The 25,548-nt window shown below is 41.3% G+C and overlaps 1 protein-coding gene across 5 annotated transcripts in view; it reads right to left on the bottom strand.

The window, feature by feature from the left end:
• Nucleotides 1-25,548, bottom strand: part of CREBBP (CREB binding protein) — a 96,204-nt gene that overhangs the window by 21,034 nt on the left and 49,622 nt on the right. For 2 of the 5 annotated variants that reach the window (XM_032126407.1, XM_032126411.1), the window contains 14 exons: nucleotides 18,670-18,912; nucleotides 17,967-18,066; nucleotides 17,351-17,497; nucleotides 16,793-16,910; nucleotides 13,994-14,186; nucleotides 13,831-13,884; nucleotides 12,521-12,645; nucleotides 11,734-11,922; nucleotides 9,901-10,320; nucleotides 9,111-9,290; nucleotides 8,697-8,883; nucleotides 4,757-4,875; nucleotides 4,383-4,622; nucleotides 3,816-3,904 (listed from right to left, as the gene is read on the bottom strand). In XM_032126407.1, coding sequence (XP_031982298.1) covers nucleotides 3,816-3,904; nucleotides 4,383-4,622; nucleotides 4,757-4,875; nucleotides 8,697-8,883; nucleotides 9,111-9,290; nucleotides 9,901-10,320; nucleotides 11,734-11,922; nucleotides 12,521-12,645; nucleotides 13,831-13,884; nucleotides 13,994-14,186; nucleotides 16,793-16,910; nucleotides 17,351-17,497; nucleotides 17,967-18,066; nucleotides 18,670-18,912 — 2,404 coding nt within the window. The remainder of the gene's footprint in view (nucleotides 1-3,815; nucleotides 3,905-4,382; nucleotides 4,623-4,756; nucleotides 4,876-8,696; nucleotides 8,884-9,110; nucleotides 9,291-9,900; nucleotides 10,321-11,733; nucleotides 11,923-12,520; nucleotides 12,646-13,830; nucleotides 13,885-13,993; nucleotides 14,187-16,792; nucleotides 16,911-17,350; nucleotides 17,498-17,966; nucleotides 18,067-18,669; nucleotides 18,913-25,548) is intronic. The other 3 variants (XM_032126409.1, XM_032126408.1, XM_032126412.1) reach the window with 3 other exon arrangements.

The raw sequence follows: 25,548 nt of genomic DNA on the forward strand, positions 1-25,548 counted from the left end.
AAGTTGTCAGAGTCACAAAAAAAAAAAAAAATCAAAAAAGGAGTCTAAATGTTTGGAAAGGATATGAATTCACACATGAACAAAGGTAACAGAGAGGCCACAGCTGTAAAATGCAGGAAGGCCACAAAGGATCATCAAAATAAAGGAGCTTTATGGAGAGTGAGAGAGTGGAAGCAGCGATGGCAGCACAGAACAAGGCAGGTTTAGTACTCAAACACCAGAGCTGTGGGGATGGGGAGTGTCAGAGGCACCAAGGAGACTCAGTGTCACAATGAACCAACAACTCAAGGATGGAGATTGATCAGTGTGGCAGCTCTGCCCCTTCACACACACCCTCAGACACCTGAACTACGGCAATCCCGGAGAGACCTCCCAGGCTGTGCTGTCCTGGAGACAACAACAGGCACTGGCAGGCACCTATGGAATGGGATGGATCAGAATTTCCTGGTGGGACACACCGGGGCCATCCCAGCTCTGGGCAGGGAAGATGCCCCATGAGCCCTCCCCGGGCTGGAGCCAGCACTGAGTCCCCACAGCACAGCTCAGGAGCCTGGAAACTCCTGGGGGCTCTGCCAGCTGGGCCTGGCTTTAGGAGCTGCTCTGGCAGCCAGGAGCCAGAACTGCAGCAGCAGCAGCGAGCCCTGCCCGTGCGTGGCACCGGCTCGGAAGGGAAGGGCTGGCTTGTTCCAGTTAATCCAAGCACACCGACACTGCCAGGACTGCCAGCCTACCCCCACTTAAACTGCACCCAGCTCCTAGGGCAGCTCCCCTGGGATTACACACATCGCCCTCCCAAGGAAAACCAGGCTTTGGGAGCTGAGAATGCAACAGAGCAAGGCCAGGAGAAAAACAAATGTATTCCATGAATTTGTTATCATTGGGGATGATAAATACATTGTGGTTATTAGGGAGGAGGGTTTCAGGAGTGGGTACAGACACTGCACATCTCATTTCCACTGACTTCCCTTGCCCCTCACACCCCATCCCCAAACTGATAACATAGTATCTAATAATTTTTTTAAAAACCCAAACATAAGAGGTTCAGAATTTTATATCCTTTTACACATCATCAGTTTATTTTTTTCCTATAATGTGCTTCTTTAATTTTTTCTTAAATTAAAACCCCCCATCACTAATTATTTTCCTTACTAACACAGTTGCTCATCATTTTAAGAGTCAGATTGGGAAGGACTGAAAGTCAGGAGGACCCAAATACAGGAGTGTAGCCAGAAAAATCCATGGCCAAGGCTCTTATTAATAATTTGCTACATTTAAACAGTCCCAGAAAAGGTTAATTCTGATCCATTTTCAGAATAATTTATGGGCTTTCAAAGCACTCTAAGATCTAATCCATGATATTAAAATGAGGAAATAAAAACTGAAGTACAGTGAAAATGAATCACCTAAAGATCATGAACATCTATCCATAAAATAACCAAGGTGAAGCAATAGCTGTAACTTATTATGGATATGGACCCTCAGAAACAGAGATTTGCCTTTTCCATGTCACCACAAATATTCAGCAAAACCCAGAGAAAACACAATATTCTAGTTCCAACAGCCATAGAAACCCCAAAGAATGTACTTATTGCAACATATCAAACATGAAAAGCTTTTCAAATGCAGACTGTTCAGGTGACTCCCGTTTATTAAACAGCAACATTATGGTTCAATATCAAAGTCCAGAAAATGCTCAATCTCGGCATTAACAGGTGAATCCCCAACTCTAATTAAGTGCAAAGGCAATTCTAAATTAATAACTGGATGGCAGTGCTGACATGAAACACCACTCAGTTTTCTCAACTGCATATTCACACACGAAGCACATTTTCTGAACACTTTAACCTGCATTTCTGCCTTCTTATGGAATCTAAACAGCTCTATACCAAATAATTAACTTAATCATTGAACTGTAGTGCCTGAGTTCATTTATTCAGTGGTGCCTAAATATTCTTAGTTGTAATTTAGTCATGTGATACACTGGACTTTAAGTGCATTCGATTTTGCCTGTTCTGTACACAGAAAATTCAAGAACTTTTGACCAATTAAAGATCTGCTGGAAGCATGGAATTTGTTTTTCACTTACTTAGTACTTGTTTAAGAACATCTAAGATTTGAAGATCATTGTCACAGGAAATTTGAGTGATTTAGAGCTGATGAACAGGGGCCTTCTATGCAAAATGGACTATCACTTAACAATACGGTGATTAATCTTTAGAAATACCTTTTTAAAAGCCCCAATCCAAAGCCCCATTCAACACTTCGTTCAGTGGGCCTGAAACAGAAAACCTCAACCCTGCCCCAAACCACAAACCCCTACTCCCTTCTCAAGGCAACTGGATGAGCAGAAATCTATGACTTAAATGGACTTTCATGTTTATAATGGGCAGGAAACTGGAATATTACAGCACCCAGTGCAGAAGAACCCTCTGCTCCACCCACCCTGGACTTCTTGCTAGTGACCAACATTGCCTTCCATGAAATAATCCAAATGATTTAAGACAAACCTAAATTGAGAAGGCAGTTTTGAAAGAAGAATGAGCCCTTCTTCAATTAAATTTGAAGTTACTATTTTTTCCAAATACAGAATGCATAACATGGATGCGGAATGTGAAAAGTATTTTAAATTTTATCAACAGTGATGGTATTTAAGGGTTATTTTTCCCCAATGCCAGTACTGAACTGTGTCTTTAAATACATTTTAATTGCTTTCTCTTCAGCCTGACTTTTCAGAGTCCACAGTGACTGTATAAAACCTTTTATGAGAGCTCATGAATTTATTCCTGCCTGTCAATACTTTCTGCCCCTCAAAGGGCACCCAAGACCCCCCACACAAGGTGGGATGACACATTTTCCTCTCCCCCACATTGTCCTGCTCCAGCGTGGGGCTCAACAGGCTGAAAGCCTCTCAAGAGCATGTTTGGAGAGAAGGGATGGCCCAAAAAGATGAAATACAAGTGCTAGATATCTGAATTGATTCTGTGACTTCACAGCTGGCAAGGCCTAGAGGCTGCCAAGCCTCTGGAAAGCAATTCATAACTTCCTTTTCCCTGTTTAAAACAAAGCTTTTGTCTCAGCCCATTTGTATTGTGCATTTTATTCAGGGGGGAAGACACACATCATCTAAGAAATCAAAATTAAAGCCAAGTTTTGAGTTTGCTTTGTGATTATAACACTGGTGATTTAAGTGTTAAATGGAAAATTAATTTAACAATTGTTTAATAATAATAGAAACACCAAGTCCTAATATTAATTTAAAAGTAAGAGAAATTTTAATTTTCACAGCTTCTCATGGAGTCTCTGGGTACTTTTTAACGCTATTTCCAAGCTCATTTAAATAGGATTAAGCACTGACTAGGAAGGGGAAACATAAGTCTTGTAATCAATCACTGTACCCTTTACTTGGCAAATTCTGGCACTGACTTGAAAAAAACCCTGCATATTTTCACAATTTTCCCAGAAGAAGGTAGCAGGATTTCCCAGTGCCTTTTTGCAGTTCTGCCCTTCTCTCTACAGCAAGCCCTGTTCCTCCTTTCATGAAAAACATGGACAACTTGACCTGCACTGAAGCATTGCATGGGGCAGCCTGGCTAAGAGCAAGCACTAAGGAACAGTGTGCCTCACACTGCAGAGCAGAAAAACAAACAGTCACCTGCAAAAGGACAGCATGGAAAGACAAAAAAAAAACCTCTCCCTGACTTAGCTGACAAAGGAAAGCAAAAGTTAAAAATCCTCCCCGTCCTCTGTATGTGCAGAGAACTCAAAAGAGATCTCACTTCCTGAATAAGGGAAAAAACCTGGATTCAAGGACTTACCTGTTCTGGTAACTGTAGTAGGCAGCGTCCCGGGGAATAGTACACAGCTGCTTGCCATAGCAGCACAAGGTCTGGGGAGAGAACTCATACTGCAAAACAAGGGAGAAAAGCAGCTTTACAACAGGAGCTTTTGTTCATCAGGGATCTATTAAGCAAATCTGATGCTTGTGGGTATCAGAGGACACTGTCATGGTCATCACACTTTCCCAGCTATTGTGAATGTACCAGCACAGCCCTCTCAATCTGGTGACAATCACTAACTCTAAAAGCAGCTGATCCTTTTGACCTCTGCTTTATGGACATGGGAAACCAGGGAAGTATTTTAAAATTCCTCATGACTAAAGAAGGTGTCCTCTGAGGGAGAAAAATACAACAATAATAACAGAAGAGCAGAAACGCTATCGACCTTTTTAGCTCTGAACATGTTTCTAATAAAGCCGAACTTTTAGCAGCCCTTCCATTCAGTATTTCTAGTTAAAAAAAAAACCAACAGCACACACAAAGCTGAAGCTTTGTCTAACGACTGCTGCTGGGAAGAACACCCCCCTGGGATACTGGGATACCCACCTTGCGGCCGCAGCAGTAGCCCAGGGATTGCATGACAGGATCAATCTCTTGCTCAAACACCTCCGCCAGTTTAGTGCAAAACTTATAGACCCGGGAAGTCTTGCGGTTGTAGAGCCAAGCGTTGTTGAACATCAGCCACACATCATCCACGTACTGCCAGGGCTCCTGGTACTGCCCTGTGTCCAGCTTGCGTTTGATGGTCGAGAGATCCATGGGGTTCTTCACAATGTCGAAATAATCCTGCAAAGACACACAAAAACCTGCATTTTTAACAGGTTTGCAGTATGTTGCAAAATAAAAAATGGCTGAATGCTTACGTGAGCAAAGATAAAACAGGAGAGTATTTAAGAGGGGTTTTTTTAATGCCAACTCACCGGAATCCCTAAAAGCTGAGGATCCACAGGCTGTCTGAAAGGAAGGGACTCTGGGTCCTGCCGGTACAATGCTTCCAGGGTGGGCATGAGAGCCTGGCGCAGCTCCTCGGGCTTGAAAACTGTTAATGGAAGTCAGAAAGGTTAGAAAATTGCCCTCCACATTTTCTAATCTCTTGACTCCCCTAAAAAACCCCCAAAGAACTATGCTAGCATAAAACTCTGCAAAGGGATTTCCTGATCAGAAGCAAAACCTCACTTACAAGAGGCAAACACAGCCTCGTATTTACTCAGATCACAGCAGGTGATATTCCCAAAATAGGGAGATGGGAACAACTCTAGTCCATAATGATACATATTCTAGAGCGTTGAAAACCCCCTCAAAACTTACACAGAATCACATTAAATCAATTGTTTCAACATGAATGAACCTTTTCTCCTCAAAGGAGAGACTGAGCGTAACTTTCCCTCCCTCCCTTCTAACCTTGTTTGCTATTTCCAAGCCAAGATTCTTCCAGCAAAACCAACTGCAGTGGACAGGGATGAAGAGCCAGCTCTACAGAGAGTGACCAGATGTCCTGAGAGCTGGCACAGGAATTTTCCTGGCCACAGTGTACAAACAGTCCTGGTCTGATGGATCGTTAATTGATTTTGAAAGTGTTAATACTTCCAGATTTCTATGCCACCACTTGGCAACAGTGGCATGGCAACAGCCATGATTCTTTTAGGAGTGGATGACAAGGACAAAAAAAGGCAATACATTTTCTGAAAAATAATGATAATGTGGAGAGTTCTTTGAACATCTCAGCAGTGCAATTACATTTATTTCCTTAGGAACAGTGTCTTTAAATAGGGAAGAATGCCTATCAATGAGAAAAAAAGACAACTAAGGAAAGCAGGATGGCATCTAATATTTATCTACCTGGATGAAATGAGAATGATACTAATAAACTGGAGCAATTAATTCTGCTAAAAGCACTTGAATCAACAGGGCTCAGTGACCCCTTTGAGGCTGATCATTGCTTTTCCCACTCAAATGGTATTTTGGTATGATATAAATTGCTTTTTGGGACATCTAGTTAAAAATCTATGATTTTAAAGAGTACACACACAAAAAAAGGCAAGACAAGAAATTAAACTGACACTACTCCATTGGCTGTATGATCATTTCAGCTGTTGCCACAATGTCAGTCCCAACAAAATGGCAATTCTCTTCCATGTTTATCAATACCATAAATGCAGGCACTTTTCCCTACTATGGGCTCCCAAAGTTTTATAAACAACTCTTATACATTATATTATGGAATTCTCAAGAACAGAAATAAATATTAAATTCTATTAATGAGGAACAGTATTCTCTACTGCTCTCATTCAGATAGTTCATATGTGATAATCTGAATTATTTAATTTAATGAAATGTAAAGGTCAAAAAGTACCTTTTAATAATCTATTCTGGCTACCTGCTTGACATTGCTTTTAGAATTTTCTCCTATAATAATATACGACTAAGCTACAGTATCTTTCAAAATAAATCCGATCTTATTTTAAACTCAAACTACAGAGATTTAGTGTGACTTTTGCCAAGTTCTTTAAAGCTTGATTATCTTTACTGATAAAGTTTATAACCCACTTCCATTTTGAAGTTTGAAAAAGAATCAGAATGAAAATCCAGTTGTTGTTTCAATTTATTACTTCAACTAAAAACATAAAGAAAAGTTGCCTTCATCTTCAGCTGCTCTGCCTCTAAGGACTATGACTAATAACAGCACATTTGATCATAGCATCTCCCTGTACATGGATTTTACAAGGAAGTTTTGTTTTTCCCTCTCTCCTTTTTCCAAAATTAAATGCTCTCAGTTCTCCTCCAGTAGCTCGAAGACCTTTGTAAGGAGCTGGCATCCAGTTATCCCATTTTGTCTTGGATGTGTGGGTGGTAAAAAGAAAATGGGATCTTTGCCTGACTCATGATGACGTATAATCTACCAAAGAAGAGTACAATGCTACCTTTTTAGTTTTTTTGCTTTTTTCAAACAGAGGCAAGTCTGCTTATGATTACTAAGGAGAAAATTCATAAAGGAAGATAAGACATTTTCAAAATTCCAAGGACAATACACACGAATACACCTCAAACCCAAGCTCTTGCAAGTCTTTCATTATATCTTACAAAGAAGTGAAGAAACCTGTAAAACTCATCTTCAAGGTCAAACTAAGGCTGCCAGCTACAAGGAGAGAGGAGCTGCCCAAATGAGTATTACAGTGGGGTTTTTGAGACTGCAAGGGAAGAGGCAAGGAACCAGCACCTCCCTTTCTTGCTCACATTGGATTTGCAAAAAAAAGGCAAAATAAGGCTCTGACTTGCTGCATTATAGCACACAGTCCATGGCACCTCCCCTCAGTGCCTGCTATGTCCCAGCTTACTGTGGGATGCCCCCCAGGAATCTGCCTGCATGGGAAGAAGGAAGAATTCCCAATATTTTTACAACCCATGCAAAACTCCTGATAAGTCTCTTCAGTAGTTTTAAAATATCACCTATCCCTTCAGCACACTTGGCAGTAATTACTCTCCAATACCTCTTGGTTTATTCAGCATTTTAAGACCAATGCTCAATTAACATTGAACAAACTCCTTGGTGAGAAAATGTCACCATTTAAACTTGTGTCTGTGGTTGTATCTGCCCACGTTGCACGTGCTTTGAACTCCACAGTTACTGGGTGACAAAACGTCCAAGATAAAATTGTGTCACTGAAGGAGGAATTGGAATACGCAGTGACCCAGCCTGAACTGACTCTGTGCAAGAACCTTCCCTGTGCAAGCACATTCCTAACAGGCAGCAGTGATTCCTTCCACTGGGAATATCACTGGCTCAGAAATGCTAATAAGCTTTCCACTCCCTGTGTTACATTTGGGTTAGAAAAGGCTCTGCCAGTTGGTTCTGCAGCGCACTCTCATTTGGGTGCCCTGCTCTGCTGCCAGCTGAAAACACCAATCTACAGGGAAATGTGTTTTATAGTGATTTATTACAAAAAGATTATGGTTAGTAACCAAATGCAACCCAAAGCACATCAAGGAGATGTAGATTTTTTAGACATTTGCAGCACGTTGAAAGCTTACCTTTGGTTGAAAACTAAAAACTAACCACAGAAAACATCAGCTCAATAAAGCAGAAAAGACAGAGGTCTCAAAACTGCTACAAAACTGCAGCCACAAAGCCTGCACTGCAAGTGAAGAAATTTATTTCTGTTTTAATGATCTTATTTATTTCTTACTAACACAAGGCACCCAATAATTTATATAACCTGCAATACCGTGAAGCTTCTTTGAGTACAGATGCAGTCACACCTCAATCTGTGCTGATACTGTAGCTCAATTTAAGAGACTGCTGAGCAAATGAACACTACACTGAAAACTTTCAAGTCCTGAAAACCCAGGACTCTAAAATAAGTGTTAAGCCTCTTGCAGCAGTCCAGTCTAGGAAGAACACAGGTTCAGGAGAGTTCAAGTGCCTGATTCTCAGAAAAGTGACTGACAAAACTCAGGATAAAGGTGGTGTGTCCAGCCTCTTTAACAGGAAAATAAAAGCAATGGATATCCTTGGTAACTGAAAGCACTCTTATCTACCCTGAGCTCTCCTGAAAGAGCACCAAGATGTACAAGGAGGGATTTATGTATTTAATTCCTCCAGCAATCACTGCCGTACTGCCTCAGTCCTTCTGGGCAGGCACTGCTGAGATCAAGGGCACAGTGACTTGCCTTTCTCACCTGATTCATGTAACATTAAAGGAATCCTACTTTCAAAATTAAGTGACAGAGTACTGGTCTCCCAGAGCTCCATGTGCTGGAAACACAAGTGCAAAACACACCTCCCAGCAGGAGCTGAGACCATGGAAAACAAATGTTAGTGAAGGCAAAGCACACAAGGGAACTCAGTTTTCATACACGTACTTTTCTTGCGGGGCTGAGATGGTGATGTGGATTGTGAAGTGGTTCCATTAGTGCCGCTCTCCTCTTCCTCTTTAGCCTCTACTTTTATTTCAGGCTTCTTTTCTTCAATTTCCATTGGCTCCTGTTTCAGTTCTGTTCCATCTGTTTCTTCCTTTATTTGTGAAGATCCTTGTAAATCCTCCTCCACCTTAAGAAAGGACGCAATGACAGGTACTGTTACATCTGCAACCCAAACTTCAGCCACCAAAATATTAGTTTGAGACTGTTGAAGCACTTTCCATCCATGGCTTTCCTCAGGAGTTACTTTGCAGTAACGACCCTCCTCTCGCCCCTTAGCTCACCGAGTCAGACACATCATTAAGTGCTTTTATATCTATCACTGCTTTCAGTTAAGCTGTAGAGAATCTCATTTACCTCAGTCTTAGCTTCCACTTGTGTCTCACTAGTCTCTGGCTCAGTTTCTTCAGTTTTAACTTCTGATTTGCTTTCTAGCATTGGTGCATCTGGTCCTAGTTGCTGGGAATTCGTATCAGCACTAGCAACTGAGGCAGGGGTGGGGACCCTGTTATCAATACTAGCTGCTGCCTGGGATAGCTGTTGTAAAAACAGTACAAAAGAAAGACACTGCATATATAGAAATATTTTCCTTTACTAAAAATGAACAGCACAAAAGAGACATGAGATGATATTCTACAACAGTGCAGAACATGGATACAGGTCACTGTAGCCAAGTTTTGATATTACACATTTAATAACTCTGCTTTACAGAGGAGAAGCCAAGGAAGAATTCTGCCCCAAAGAGGCTTCTTTTACAGAGAAAACACCTGCCCAGTAAAATACTGTACATTCCTTGAAATGTGCATTTTCCCTGGCTGTAACTTAAAAGGAAAAAAAATACGCAAATCTCAGGATCAGAAAAGATTCTGATTATGGCCACACAGAGCATTACGCCTGTTACACCTCATCTTTCTGCACACTGCTGCCAATTTTACTTCGAGCAGTTCAGCCATTCAACCCCCCCTCCTTCACACAATGCTGAGAACATCTGAATACACACATTTTACACATCTCTAACCAACCCTCTGGTCTGAAGCAGAAGCTGCTATGGACAGCTATGGGCTCTACACATTCAGGACATGATGCTACACACAGGTACACTCGTGGGATGTCACAACACAAGGCAGGGGGACTGGCTGGTACTTACTGGAGTGCCGGGTGGCTGTGCCTGCACAGATGTTGGCTGCTGCTGGGCTGGCTGTGGGGTTGGCACAGACTGGGGCTGGGCAGGGGTCTGTGGCTGCGGTGTCACCTGGGCCTGGGCCGCAGTCTGCCCCGTGGGGGTGCTCTGGGTCTGCGTGGCCGTGGGAACAGAACCCGGCGTCGGGGTCGGAGTTTGTCCCGAGGACGAGACCGGTGTCGATGGCTGGGTGGGCGCTGCTGGCTGGGGAGGAGTCATTCCCGTGGGGGTTTGGTGCTGGATCGGTGGCATCCCGGCAGCAGTGGACACAGGAGGTGTGGCCTGGTGCAGGGGTGGCTGGGTCACCGGGGGACACGGCAGCTGCCCGCCCTGCGGCCCCAGCATGTTCATGGAGTTGGGGAGAGCAGCACTGGGAACCTGCCCCTGCTAGGAAGAGAGAGAGTCTTACAGACCCTGGATTCACACTGATCCTTTCAATCACAGCCCTGAAGCCTTCTCTGACAGGATACTGTCAGTGTAAGCAGATCAGCCACAAATGCTGCTACTGCAAGTGACTGCTCTGATTTCTGTCATCGCTGCCATCAGCTCTCAAGGACCTTTCTCCCAGACACAGGACATCATGCACGTCCTGCATTAATTCCCACTGGCATAGAGAGGGAATCTTCACAATCCCAGTAACACAGAAACCCACAGGCAACCTCTAAATTGTGCCATTAGCTGGGCAAAGGTCGGGCTTTGACACAAAATGGTTTTGAGCAAATACCCATTTTTAGGCCAGGACTCTGAGGCAGCTCTGCTTCAGAGGGCAGGTCAACACACTTAATACTGCTGTTGCACAGAGCAAGACTTAAGAAGAGTCTTTTTGTTTTCTTTTAAATTCTAATTAAACTGCTCAATATGCTTCAGAAAACTGGGTATTTGTTTTTCAGAGCAGCAACAATAAAGTACTCTAGATGTACTTAAACCTTGAAGTGATACATTTTACTGAAGATTACATCAGATAACTGGTGATAAAAAAGAATACTCCATCCTCAAATGTAACTGTTACTCTTAGAAATACAAATCATTTAATTTCCTGCAGATGAGGTTTCAAATTTAAAACACACTTCTGTATTGCCTGTACAGAGGCAGTTTTATGGAACTAAGTGCATTGGGAAAAAAGTGTTCACCACAAAGGCAGTCAAACAACTGAGCCAGGGCCCATGAAACTGCAGATACTCCATCCTGAACATATTCCAAACTTGACCCGACAGAGCCCTTCATAACCTGATCTAAGTAATCTCTCAGAACTCTGGAGGTTTTAACTAGCCTAAATTACTTGGGCTCTGAGTTAAAGGACAAGCCTTTCCCTCCAGAAAAGCAGATACTTTGGCATCATAAGCACAGCTGCTACTTCATAGACTACTACTGTAACAGAAAAATGTTACAGGAAAAACCCAACCATTTTCTCTCCAGAAGCAGAGAAGTTAAAACAATCTTTAGAAATCTTCCCCAACCACTTCAGTATAATCCTAGATTTAAAGTTAGCTACACAGAGACAAAAACATATGCTCATAGGCATCCCATAAACTGATTCCTGATATTTCCCCTAAGAATCTCATCAGCATGAATTTTTAAGGAATTTAAATCAGGAATTGCAGGGCGTTGCGCCCCCATTAACAGATGTCGATAAGTTATGTAAGAGCTTCTGAAGAAGGCAGATGTAACCCAGGATCCCCCAAAGTTGGGGTGACTACATCAAACAATGGGTATAGAAATACAAATAAACAAATATAAGTAAGGTAAACAAATCAGAGCAAAATAATTAAGAGCAAATAAATCTTAGAGAACCCATCTCACCTGTGCCACCCCAGCCTGGGCTGTTGACTGACCCATGCCCACACTGTTCACATTCATGGCTCCAGTGGATGCTGGGAACTGGTTTTGGGGCAGGAATTGGTTCTGGGTAGGAGCCTGACCCATCATGCTGTTGGAATGAGCTCCCATCATGTTCTGTGGCTGAGGCATTCGGGAAGGAGACATTGCCATCTGAAAATTAACGCCCAGATTAACTAATTACCATTTAGGATTACAGAGCAGGACAAAGGAAAATACCCTCACTGAAATCAACCAAAAGATAGGACAAAAAAAATAAAAGGAAAACTGGCTCAATTACACTAACTGGAAGGGGACATATGCCTATAAGTTCAGCATTTGTTCCACAGCATTCAGGAGGCAGTTATTTTTAAACAGGTAATATTCAGAGTGTTAACTCTGTTTTGTTCTCTGGGGTGACAGAAAGAATCCAGGGAAACTAAAAATATTTCTGTTTTTCTAAAGAATAAAAACATGTTTTCATGTAGGAACAAAGAAGGTTTATGTACTGCAAAGACAATAGATGCTCTTCCACAGACTGCTTGGGATTACTGCACCTGTGGCACGTGCCCCTCTAAAGGTCTGCCTGGTGTTTTTAGAACACGTAAATGTTGAAAACAAACTCCTCACTAAAAGCCTGTCAGACTCGCTGCGTTTCCATGAAATTATCCCACAGTTTGCAGCAGTGCTCTGTGACTTGGCCTTTTCAGAGGAGATGAGGTGTGGGGTGGGCTGAGGCTGCACTGAGCAGGGTGCTGAGGGGGGTACGAACCGCGGGCACGGCGCCCATGTTGTTCATCTGCACCGGGTGGTTCATCGGAGACGCCGCCCGCGGTCCCAGCGGTGCTTGGGGCATCTGTACATTCCCTATGGACATGGGGTTAAACTGATTCATTCCTGCAAATGCACCCCCAAAACAAGTCATTAGGAACAAGTCAGCAGAATTTATGGATCTATATTCTACTATAAAATTAACAGTTATTATGACTGAAATTCGACCGCCCTACGCTTTATCTTTTAGTTACTTGACTTAACAGACAAACCAGGATGCAAGAAGTATTTAGAACAATACTAGTCAGGGTGAAATACAATTTTTGGTGTCTAAAAAAAACATTAAATGCAAAAGATGAAGAGTAGGTGATCTGCAGAGGATGTTGGATGATCTGCAGAGACAGGATGCTATTTATAAATAATACCTTAGGATGGTTTCTTAAAATCAGGCATTTGCTTTGAAACAGCAATGTCTTATTCAGGGCTCACTGAAATGGTTGAAGTAAATATGATAAAAATACATATTGTAGGTATGAAGGCAACTCCAAGCCTCAAATCAGGACAAAAGCTGGGAACAGGGGGCTGTGCTTTTTATACAAAACATTTAATCCCTCCAAAAAACTTGTCTAAAGCTGTAATTATGGAACTATACTTGCTATCAACTTGTTATCCTATTCAAATGAATTTTTCAAGGATTTAACTTCCCAAGGACATTTCAACACAAGTTGTGACTTCATACTAACTCTGAAGCAAGAAATAAAATAGCTGAGGACACTTTTTTGAAGGAAGTTGAAGCACCTAAAAGTCATGGGTTTATATCTTTTGGAAAAAAACCACCCATGAGCTCACAGCAGCCTCAGTGAGTAATGACAAGTGCTGTGAACAAGCTCCAAGGCTTTTTTAGATGCACTTTCCATCAGAAACCAAGAAAGGGTATCATTAGTTACACAGATTTTAGGACTAATGTGCTGTGTTTCCAGCTACAGGTGTATTTTTGGCTAATTAACTGATGAAAACATGCCAACATCCTTCCCCCTTTACAGTGTTTTAAAAGAGAATATCCACAGCATTCTTGCTTGAGCTGTCCTCTCTTTGGAAGCACTGAATTAATTCCCAATCCCCAGCAAAGTGCTGGATACTTATTGTTAACACTGCACTGACACACAGAGCAATGACAAAGAATGATGGTGAAAAAGGGCAGACCCAGTAGGTCCTCCATCCCAACACCAAAAAACCCCAACATAAGATCAACTTTTCCCCCCAACAATTATTTTGAGCCCACAAATTGCATTTAGAGAGGAAAACAGATACCTTGAGAAACCTGCATACGACTGATAGGCACGGTTGGCATGGACATAGGCCCATCTGCAACACAACACAAGAATAGTCAGCAAAACCAATTTTAAACACAACCTCAGGATTAGCTTGAGTCCAAAGACTCCTGAGAAGCAGAGGCAGCTCCAGCAGCACTTACTGGGTGGCCTGACGGGCTGTGCCTGGCCCATGGCAGCAGCCACCTGGGGAATCCCTGGGGGCTGGGGCCCGGGGGTCTGTAAGGCTGGTTGGTTCCCCAACATCCCTTGTTTATGGAGACGAGACCTCCGCTTCTCTTCCAGCTCCTTTTGTATCTTATAGATTTTCTCTGCTAATAAATGATAGTATTCATCCTAAAAGGGGGGGAAAAAAGAGTAATCAGCAGCAGCAAAACTCATTCAGTCTACTCGAATAGCATCATCTGGTTTTAAGTTGGGGTTTTTGTTTTGTTTTTTAATGTATGCACCTGCCTAATTGAAAAAGAAATATTTATTTTCAGAATCCTGGTAAATTAAGACAGGCTTAAGATTGCTGTAATGCAGAAAAGGGGAAAAAAAAGCTTCCAGAAATCACACTTGCTTTATGGCTACCCTTCATACCTACTCTGAGTAAATTAGCAGACACAGGAGAAGGCTGGAGGTTCTCTGTTGCTTCAGCAAAACCCAAGAAGCTGTGCTTTAGTTTCTAAGTGTTAACGATTTTTGAATGTTATTTTCATAATAAACATTTCCACTAATCCACAGACAAAAGAAAAAGATATTCCCAGCACACTGTTACACTGAATAAACTTTCAGGAGACAGATGTTAAGGACAGATCAATTTTTACATAAAGAAAGGAACTGCTCTTTTCCTAAAGAGTCTATCAACAATCATGGCAAAGGATAAACAAAACCAGACAAAACCTCAAAGGAATGGAGAAAATTCAGTGAAAAATAGTCCACAGGCACAGACAAGTAAACACTACATCTGTACAAGATGAAAAATCCATTTTACTCAACCCACACTGACAACAGATCCAATAAGACAGTCACAGTGCACACCATATAGACAATTTTGCTTGTCAGGAATTGCTGGACACACATCTGCCAAGTGCATGAGATTATGCACCTGTTAAAGGCAAAAAAACTCCCACAAACCCTCAAGTCTACATTTCTTTTGTGGGGTCACCATGCTCTTAGAACCCAGGGTTACACAGAGCACAGGTTGAGTGATGCTTGCCCACAATCATTTTGTTTTTATTCAATTTTCATCGAAACCAGAATTTGTTATTACAGCAGGATTGAATTAATTTCAGAAAACTTAATATGAGACAGGTGTTCCTCAGCAGCCTTGTTAAGGAAGTCCAGTCATGCAATATAAAGCTTTGTTTTCTAGGTCACTTCTCAGAGTTTCTCAAAAATCAGTGCAGACACTTTTCTGCTGTCCAGTTTAAAAGCTTTACAGCCCCTCCCCTTCTGCTGCTCAAGCCACTTCAGTTGTAACTTCCTATTTGTAAATTTGATATCATGCTGCTTTCCCACTCCTGAAAAGGCTGTGTTCACAAGGAGCACACACTGCTAGAACAGCATTAAGCTCCTTACAGTGCCTCTTACTGATATGTTTTTCAGTGTCAAAGTAGAACGGAAGCTCCTCAAAAAGAAAGATGTAATTCCTCATGGCATTGTTAACACATTCTGAATTACTACTCCCTTCTTCCAAGTTTGCTGCTTGGAGCCAAATACATTAGATGAATTCCAATAATGGAAGCTTCTGGCCATGAGGCTCTGACAGCTGTTTTGAGGGGTGAGGAGAAGATACTTCTGGGTGTTTGTCTGTCAGAAGGCATTTAATTTTACAGTCAGGAGTTTTACTATACTATTCCTTCCTGAGAAGGTATTTAGACACCCAGGTGTGACCATGAAATCCACCTTCTATTTAAAACTGGTCTCTAAAGCTGCCAGGGTAACCAAGTGTGAGCACACCCAAGTCTTCCTTGTAAATAACCTCTTGGTAGCTACAAGGAGGATACAACATGGTCACTGACCAACACTGACACAGCAGCAGCACTGTAAGTATGGCCATTGCCTATTTACCTCTAGGAAATAAAAGCTCCCTTTCCACCCCAAGCTCTTCTGGGAGATGGGCTGAGAGGGGCAGAAGTGTCTGACTGGATCATCTGATTATCACCCGAAATGCCACTAACTACTCTCTTTAGATACTCCTCCCTTGCTTAAGAAAGGATCTCAAGTTTCTCATCGGGTAGGATCTCACTGGCTGTTACTACTGCCATGAATAATGTTATCTTTTCCCAATGAAAAACTTCAGGGAGTGGTTCCTTTAGGATAGAATTACCACCATGTCATATCCTCAGCCTGTCAATCAACAGGGGTTTGCTCCCTCCAAGTAAGAGAGATTTGAACTGACATCTCTGTGCAGACAGAGCAAAAATCACAAACTACAAGAGGAATTCTGTTTTTTTTCCCACCCACAAAGCAGGAAAACTGGCTTCTTATGTCTTAGCCCAACCACTCCTGGTGCTGCAGAGTAGAGGAGAACTAATTCCATCAGTACAGGTGGAATGAAAGCAGTAGAACAGCACTGGGTCCTAGAGAAAACCTCCAGTGGTAAAGAGGCCCTAAGAAAATTTTATAACTGCTGCTTATACAGAATTCCAAAAAGGGACGAAATCAGAAAGGGAAACATCAAGAACTGCAAGCTGTTCTCCAAGCTTCCTGCATGTCAATCACACTTTCAGGAGGATGCAAGCAGGGACGGATGGGATAGTGTCTAGAGGTGAGGGGGGTGAATTAGCTTGGAGTGACATGAATCACATGGTCTGGGACTACACAAACACTGTCATAGACTGAAAACACGACTTTCCTCATGAAGAGGGCAGTGAAATGATTCTCTGTGGTTTTCTTTACACTTCTAAGATCTGTGATGCTACTGTTCTTTAACATGTTGGAGTGAAGCAACATACCCTACTATTAGCAGATTCATACATGTCTCCTTCCACTTTCCTGGCATAAGCCACCAAGTTCTCCATGCGGCGATCCTTCAGTGCTGCTGGATCAGGAGTGGGGAAGATGGCTTGGACACTGCAAGGATGGAGAAACAATAATAGAAAAAAATCCTCAGAGAAACCCAAAAATCAATACAGCTTTATGATAATCACCCTGGATGCTCCCTTACACACCAGGTATGTAAAAGCATATCAAAATGGTTAAAAAATTTTTTTTTAATATTTCACACAAGATTAAAGCAAATTCAGTGATGAAAATAAAGTGAGGTTTAACAGTCTGGAGTCTAAATAACTGCTCACCACAGCAGAGCAAATTTACTAGCAATAGAAACTACTTCCATGCCCACTCCTTAATGAGCATGAAGAACGAACTGAAGAGGAGGGTTAAAGGTAACTCATCCTGAGTGGCCCAGCACCTGAGAACCACTACTGGTAACTTACAGCTTAATAGAAGAACTACTGTACTGAAATTATTTAAAAACATTGAGGAAAAAGGCAGCCTTGGTGAATACTTACAGTTTATGCACTAAATGATTGCGCAGGTCCTGAGTGACATGTTCATGCCATGCTTTCCTTACCCCGGTACTCGAAGGAGGTGCAGCCGTTGGCATTGAGCTGAGGTTTCCAACATTGCCAGAGTTTGTGCCATCATTCATTAGTGGGCTAAAGTAAAAAGAAAAAGGACTGTTAGAGTACCAGAATGCAGAGTTTTGTCGTAGATTTGATGCCTGAAGTAATCTTTGAGTTGTTGCTTTCACCACTTTCAGCTATTGCATCAAACATTCTCTTAAGTGAAATTTTGGCATCAACAAACTGCAACCCCTGAAGCAGTAAAGCTCAGGAGTTTACAAGGCACATTCACAGTGTGAATGGTAAAGAATCACAACTATGAACTTAAAAATACAAATTATTCTTCCTTTGGGACTTCATTTAAAACTATTAAATACTGTGGGGCTCTCAGGAGGCACAAAGCAGCAGCTCTGGAACTGAAACAGGAAAGAAGAGCAGAGCTGTACACGTGACTGACCATCTCCATGCCAATACAATCAGTTTTTAAAGCATGCTCTTTATTTACATTCATAAGCATGTAAATAAATGTTTAATTGAGCAAGAATGAAAATGTGTGCATTACTTATTTGTCCCAAGGGATGTTGGAAGAGCAGTTTCAGAAATTAGACCCGGTTGCTGGTCTGTTGTTATTCCTCCTGCGGGAAGGTTCATCTGGTTGGCTCCTTTGTGACAAAATTAAACATCATTGGTACACAGGTCACAATTTTGACAATAATATGACAAAACTACACTTTAGTGACCCACCTGGCTAACAAAAGAAGCAATTTATCAGTTTAAGTATTTTTATAATAATACCTGCTGTACTGCACATACACGGCTATTTAAGTTACTTACAAAAATGAGTCTATTAAAATTTTAAATTCATAAACTCTTAAGATTAGATCAATAAGCTATAAAGAAGGTAATACTAGCAATTAAGATGCAAAAAAAAAAGGTAGTATTTGTGATAGAATTGTCTGTTAGAACAGGTAACAATTGTTAAACCAAAATCCTTCAGCAATTCTGTCTCATCACCTCAGAGAATGAGCTATGGGCTATGTTTCAAAAGAAACTGAAACTCCTGCTATTTGGCAAAAGCACTATATTAAAAACTTTTTAATATTCAAACGTAAATGAACGGCAGTGTATATAAATAGTGTATTTTTAACTCACTAAACAACATGAACAGACAGTCACTACTCTGACCAAACAAAATACCAGACTGTCCTAAAAATGCAACATCAGTTATTTTAACATTGTTTTTTCTTGGTCTTTTCTGCACCTACCCAGTGCATTAATGGTCCTCATTTGCTGGTGAGCCTGAGGCTGTGCTGGCTGCTGGCCTTGGACCTGGGGCTGCAGCTGTGTTTGAGGCTGGTTGCCATATGGCAGCCCAAGGGCAGCGTAGGCTCGTTGCATGGAGCTGGGGTCAATTGGATTGGGATTACTTAGCGATGGAGTGTTCTGCTGGCCCGTGCCAACAGAACCAATGGAATTCTGGATTCCACCAGCTGGAGACCCTAAAAGGGCTATAGAAAAGAGAAAGGATAAGAGAAAATTAAAACTCGATGAGGATAAGGAGTAAAACCAGTCATGCCAAGAGTCACCAGAACATGCACATATTCTATGGTACAGACATTTTTCTGCCAGAGGACAGAACAACACCCGAGATGCCAAGTGGGAAAACTCAGCCCTTGATTCTACAGGACAGAACCCACCCTGGCTATTAATCCATGCAGTCTAAAGAGAAGTGCTGTAAATTTCAGGCAGATAAGCCCATAATTACTTGTAAGAGATATATAGTATAGGCTCCTATACCAGGCTAAATAGGATTTTCATGCTTAGGGACAGTAAACTAAGGGGAAAAAAATTTAATTCCTCTACTTCCCTCTTTCCCATCAATCCCATTTTAGGTCAAAATATTTGGCTCCAGAACAGAGATCCTGAGTTCAGCAGAAACACTGTGTCCTTGGACACAAAGGTAATACTGAAGATCTGTTGGTAGAAATTTTCATTGCGAGCAGTCACCAGATGAATCCTCTGAAGGCCAAACTACCTTAAACCCCAAGTTACTCAGAGCTGTGAAAAACCCTGATGAGTTTCAGACTGTACTGGCAAAATCTAAAATAAGTTGGAGAGTCAGAAAGGGGTGCAACCCTGGTCAATAATTTAGACAATGTTTAGATATTCATTAACCTATATGGCTACCACAACCAACCAACCTCTCCCACCATGCAGACGTATGGAAGAGTCATTCGCATTGTAGACAGAAATGGAAACAAGAGGGTAAAGTAGTATTTACTTAATCCAGAAGTGAGTAAAATTTTGCTTTCTGGTTCTCATTTTAGCTGCAATTCTAAGTAATACCATGTTCCATTGTGAATGACCCATGGAGTACAACCTTCAGCACAAAGACACTGCATTTTGATAACCAAGACTCTGGTAGAAGTAACACTTCCTTCACATTTTCCCCCTCAGGTAATTAAGTACGTAATGTGCATTACAAATGTGTGAGCTAAACTTAGCAACAGTAATGGCTCTTAATATAGGCAACAATAACTGTTCTATGGAAATATTAGGAGGGGCACGTGGTTAGATAAAAAAGTCATGAAAACAAGCCTTCTGAGACATTAACAGCATTATCCAGGCTTTCTTAAGCCCTTACCCACTATGGAAACTGAATCACTGAAAGAGATACATAAGCTTCCAGCTTCCACCCAAGAGAAAACATACACATTGCACAGTCCAGACTTTTCCCTCTCCAGATGAGAAATCAATTTGATCTCATTTGCCAAAGAACTACTAATAAATATACTCAGATATCTCCCTCTCCTGAATAAGCAGCCCCACAAAAAACATCCTTTTTTTCCCCAAAGGACAATCCACAGTGTTTTAAAAGCTGGGATTACCATGGAAATTAAGGCTTATGTATACTTACACTCTGTGGACACACTCACAATAACTTTTGAACTCACTGATCACTTCCAAGAGAATTTAAAAACAAAGACAGAAGCTGATTAAGATCCTATCAGCTTAATTAAAAAGAAAAAAAAAAGACATATTAAAGAGCAACTATATGAATTCCTCATTGGACTTGCACGTACTACTCTGTAATCACAAAATCTAGGAGAAAGATGCCTCTACACTACTGCAAGCCAAGGAATAGGAACATTAAACAGCACAAAACTTGTGGCACCCTGGAATTCAAAAGGCTTCAGAGGCTGCTGTGACAGCACAGATTGTTTCAGGAGCTAATAGGAATTCCAGCTTGTTAGAGGATGATATTCCACCAGAAAAATTAGGACAAAACACCCCCAATCTGCTTTCAGCACTGGCTGGAAGTGTGGAGATGGCAGAATGCCCACAGGTGATGCCAATATTGGGAACTAGAGAAAGGCTTCTGGCCATCCCATTGTAGAGAGCCCAGCCTTCCACCATCCCTCACATTCTCCTGGGGAAAAGACCACTGATTGTCTGAGACTGCAAGCTTGGCTTTAAGCTCACTTGGAGAAGTCCAGCACCTCCAGCCCACGGCTCTGGGCTGAGCTTTGGCAGCAGCATCAGTTACTACAAAGCATAAGTTCAGCCCCTGTGTTAGAACAGTTTTAGACTATTTGGCCTCAGCTTTTCTACACTTCACAACTCAATAGGATCCTGTTCTGACTATTTCCCAACATCAGGAATCTGTTTTTGAAGGAGTTTTTCTTGTCTGTTTGTTCACTGGTTTTACATGAAGGCATGACATTATCTGTCAAACAAGAAGATGGAGGCAGAGAGTATTAAATTTCCACTCTGGAGAAACCCAAGTGCAAATGCCGTTCCTTCTGTGACAGATACTGCAGGAAATAAAGTCAACTAAAATAAATACAGCCCTGGAACAGACACATTAGGCCACTGCTATGTGAAGCAATGTCTACTGCAATTTACTTTTCTTAACTGATGCTTCAGACATTGAGGAGCCCACGACAGAAGTTACAAGAGTGAAGTGAGCTCTGTAATTCACATTCTAAATGCTGTAAAGACAACTGGCTCTGTGTGTCCCAGTGTTACAGTGTCACTTGTGTTTATGTACTTGGGGAGGGAAGGTTCAAACGAGCACAAGTTAAGCAGCCCCAGAACTTCCTGAGCAGCCTTGGTGACACCCCAATGTCCCAGAAGGCATCAAAACCATCAAACAGCAGCTGACCTGCAGGATTCCTGTCTCAGGTAATGCTGTTTAATGACACTGCACTCATGTATTCTAGGGGGAAGCCCCTCCAGCTAATTAAAATTTATTTTAAACACAGATCCCTAATGCTATTTTAAGTATGAATGCCCAGCACTTCTCTAACCTGACCACTCCAGTGCAACATGTTAAACCATTTTTGAGAATTTTAAATTCCTAAACACTAAGGATTAGATCAATAAGCTAGAAAGAAGGTAATATTAACAATTAAGATGCAAAAAGAAAGTAGCATTTGAGACAGAATTGTCTGTTAGAACAGCTGGCAGCTGTTAAACCAAAATCCTTCAGCAATTCTGTCTCATCACCTCAGACAACAAGATATGAGCTGGTTTAAATTTAGCCACGCTGGTTTAAATGTTTGATTTTGCTTCCAAATTCTTTAATTGAGATTTGTTCTGTTCTGCAACTCCTCACTCTGCTCATCTCAAAGTGGCTGGAGCAAAATTTGTGCTGGTGCCCTTGACTCACCTCAGCATGAGCTTGTCCTGCACTCAGCATTAGGCAGGTACATGAAGGTAAGGGTACACAATCATTTAATTAAAGGCTGTACTTGAATCAAATCACAGGGTGAAGATTTTATGAAGAACTTGAAGCAGGAAGTGCCAGTTTTAAACTTCACCACCAATGCCATTTTAATTTTTATTTAAGTTAAGCATTAAATCATAAGCCTTCAGTACAGCATTGTATCAGGCAGTCAATGGAACTCCTTCACCCATAGACTAACCATCCATCCTGTGTCTCCATGGGATAACTGATGCGTCACCATTATATGATTTCCAGCAATTGAAAAAACAAGAGACATATTTTTTTTTTGTAGATCTTACAGTTATTGACAGCAAGACTTGAACGAGCTGGATTTCATTTGTTTTCACAGGAAGCAGACTCCACTGAAGAAGTTGCTGCCTCCTCCTCCTGGACACGTTTCCCCCTGCATGGATATACTCACTCCTTCCTTCTCTGCAAAGGATTGGTTCCCAAATGCTCTATATTCAGGTCCTCTTCCATTTTCCACCTGTATTCAATAACCTGCTACCTCAGCCAGCTAAATCCTGGTCCTACTTCCATTTTCCTCATCAGACTCCTACTCTTTCATCCCTGACTTCACATACTCCAGAATTTCTGTCTCTATCATCTCTAAAATCACACTTTTAGGTGAAGATTAATTGTCTCAAGTTTAATTTTTCTTAATCCAGCTTTCTCCTTGCTGCATTTTGTTTAAAATTTTCCTACAAGGAAAGTTACAGAGGAGACCAGCTCCAAGTTCACAACTCCACTTTCCGGCCTCAATCGTCTGAGCGTGGATCCCAGGGCTTTTCCAGCGTCCCCTGGTCCTGGAATGACGCACACCAAGCACTGCATGGGGATGGCCCAGGACATTACAAATGGGAGCAGATCCAGGAGCTGTGGCACAACATACCTGCCCAGGCAGGAATGGAAGAATTAAGGACCTCAAGCACGTGCATGACAAGATGAATCTTCAAAAAAATAACTGACGCAGCTAGGAAATATATCAACAACTGTTTGCAAAATTTTGTAACTCATATTGTGGTGGGCCCAGCAGGGAGCAAGAAGTACTTCCTAACAAAAACAAGCCTTCAACCCCAAAATATTTCAACCAAATTTCAAGCCATTACTTCAAAACACAGGAATCACCTGCTTATTCAAAAGAAAAGCTTAATGTTTTACCATGTGCAAAATAATATTTGTTTTCCAGTTTCCCCTGCCCCCTCAGAGGTAAATGGGACACACTATAAGAACCACGGTGGAAGAATTTTAAATTTGTCCCAATGTGTCCTTTTAACAAGTCAGGTCACTATCAAGCATTATAGTAAAATATAGTTCAAGACTGCTTTAAAATAAATAAAAAAGGCAATACAAAGGAAACCCGGCACAATGTTCTTTGCAAAAAATCTCAACACTGAAAGACCTGTACAGAAACAGCTCCATGGCAATAATCTAAACCCCAGGACTTTCCAGGACTTGCAGATCCCCAAGGAGGAGGAACAGAAAGCCACAAAAGCACAGGAATGACTGCACATGGAAGGGAGGCACCACACTGCAATGGTTCACCAGTGCTCAGCTGCAGAATGTTCTAAAAGGTGGGCACCCTTTGAATGAGCTGCTTGAAAGCCCAGCATGGACACACCAGGACTGAAATAACAACAGGAAAACAGGGATGGGCACAGGAAGGAGGGTCACCACACTTCTCATTCCTTTTCCCCTTTCTGAATGTTCTCTGTATTCTGCCAAATGCAGACTCCCTCCTCCTCCTCCCAATTTAGTAGAAGCTACCATGATTTATTCTCAAAAAAGACAACATTTTCTTCCAGTCTAAAACTAACCCAACTCTGGTTAGTTTTCACCTGAGCAGGCACAACATTTTAAAATGTGCATATTAATGTAAATCATTTCACAAACCTTCCTGAATGCCCAAAAAGGGGTACCTTTTATAATATATGTAAACAAGTACTTTTAGTGTTCCTCTTTCATCTCCCAACAAACCGTGAGGTGTTACATGTATGACTCAGAGACATAATCCAGGACAAAGAACCCTGCACCACTGGATTATTGATTAACTGAACAGAAGAAGGGGATTTCATATTTATCTCCCTCCATATGCAACAAGAGAGACAAATTCTACACTTATCCACTATAATTCTGTTGCAGTCAGACAATATCCTATTTGATCCCATAGTAAAATTATTTTTAAGGACTGTTTATGTTCAAGTTTTTGTTCTCTTTTGATCAGCTGTATGAACAACAAAACAAATAGTGCACAAACTACTTTTGTAAAGCAGCTTGTATTGAAAAATACAATTCTGTTCTGGTAGATGTTGTTAGCACTTTGATAACAACTGTGTAATAAGGATGTTAAGCACAAATGGACCATGTCATATTAAAAAGCAAAGCCTTCAACATATTTTTTGAGGGCCAAACTAAACACTTGCAACAAATTACTACTTTCAAAGTACAAAATTTATCTTGTTTATCAAGGAGAAGTTTGGTAAAATAAAACCAAAATCCTGACCTCCAAGTAGCTCTATCGTTATACTTTCTTCAGTTTTGGAGGAGGAAAACCCCTCCTAAAACCATAAAGAGAACATGCTCAATGGATAATTTTGATCATTTTAGCAGCTACTCTCCCCCCCACCTTAATCCCACCTAACCTAGGAGCAACTCTCCATCCTCCAAGGTTTACTGGTGTTCCCCCACTGCAGTCTCAGCTTAACTGGAAATCAGCAGAATGCTTCCAATCCAATTCTAATGTACAAGTTTTGCAAGTCCTGCAGCTATTTTCCACGTCTTAACCCTTATTTAAATATACTTAGGCATAACATTACTTAAGGCTTCTAGAACTTTACATTGATGCTGTAAAATGTTCCACCCTGGCATCTTTTCAAAGGACTTGATGAGAAGCAAACCTACCAACATAAGTTCAGATTTTCTGTTTCAGAGCAAGAGGGAAGAAGAAATAAACTACAAATGGATTGGCCCCAATGATCAGCAACAGCTCAGCTATTATAAAAACCAGGCATGGTTTGCAGAACTTCAGCTAATCTATACCAGTGTTAAATACACTTAATGATTAAGGCACCCAGAGCTTTTTGCATGGGAGAATTGTTTTTTCAAACATTTTTGATTATTTTAAATCATTAGCATGTTGATTTAAGTTGTTTCTAGCAGCAGGAAAAACAATCAAGTAGCTTATCTCCTTCCCAAGCCCCTACCTACATCCAAAACTGCCTCATAACTGGAATCTATTGACCTGCCTCACAATGAAACACCAGTTAGAAGTTACCACACCATTTAAAAAAGATGTGTGCTTGAGCTCAGACTTTCCCAATTATTGTGTATTTAAGTAATAAATTGCATTCAATGATCAGAAATGGGAATTCACTGCTATATCTATCCTTATACAAGATTGTTAACAGCTACTAAG

This window comes from Corvus moneduloides, chromosome 16, assembly GCF_009650955.1.
Source record: "Corvus moneduloides isolate bCorMon1 chromosome 16, bCorMon1.pri, whole genome shotgun sequence".
Taxonomy (NCBI): Eukaryota; Metazoa; Chordata; class Aves; order Passeriformes; family Corvidae; genus Corvus; species Corvus moneduloides.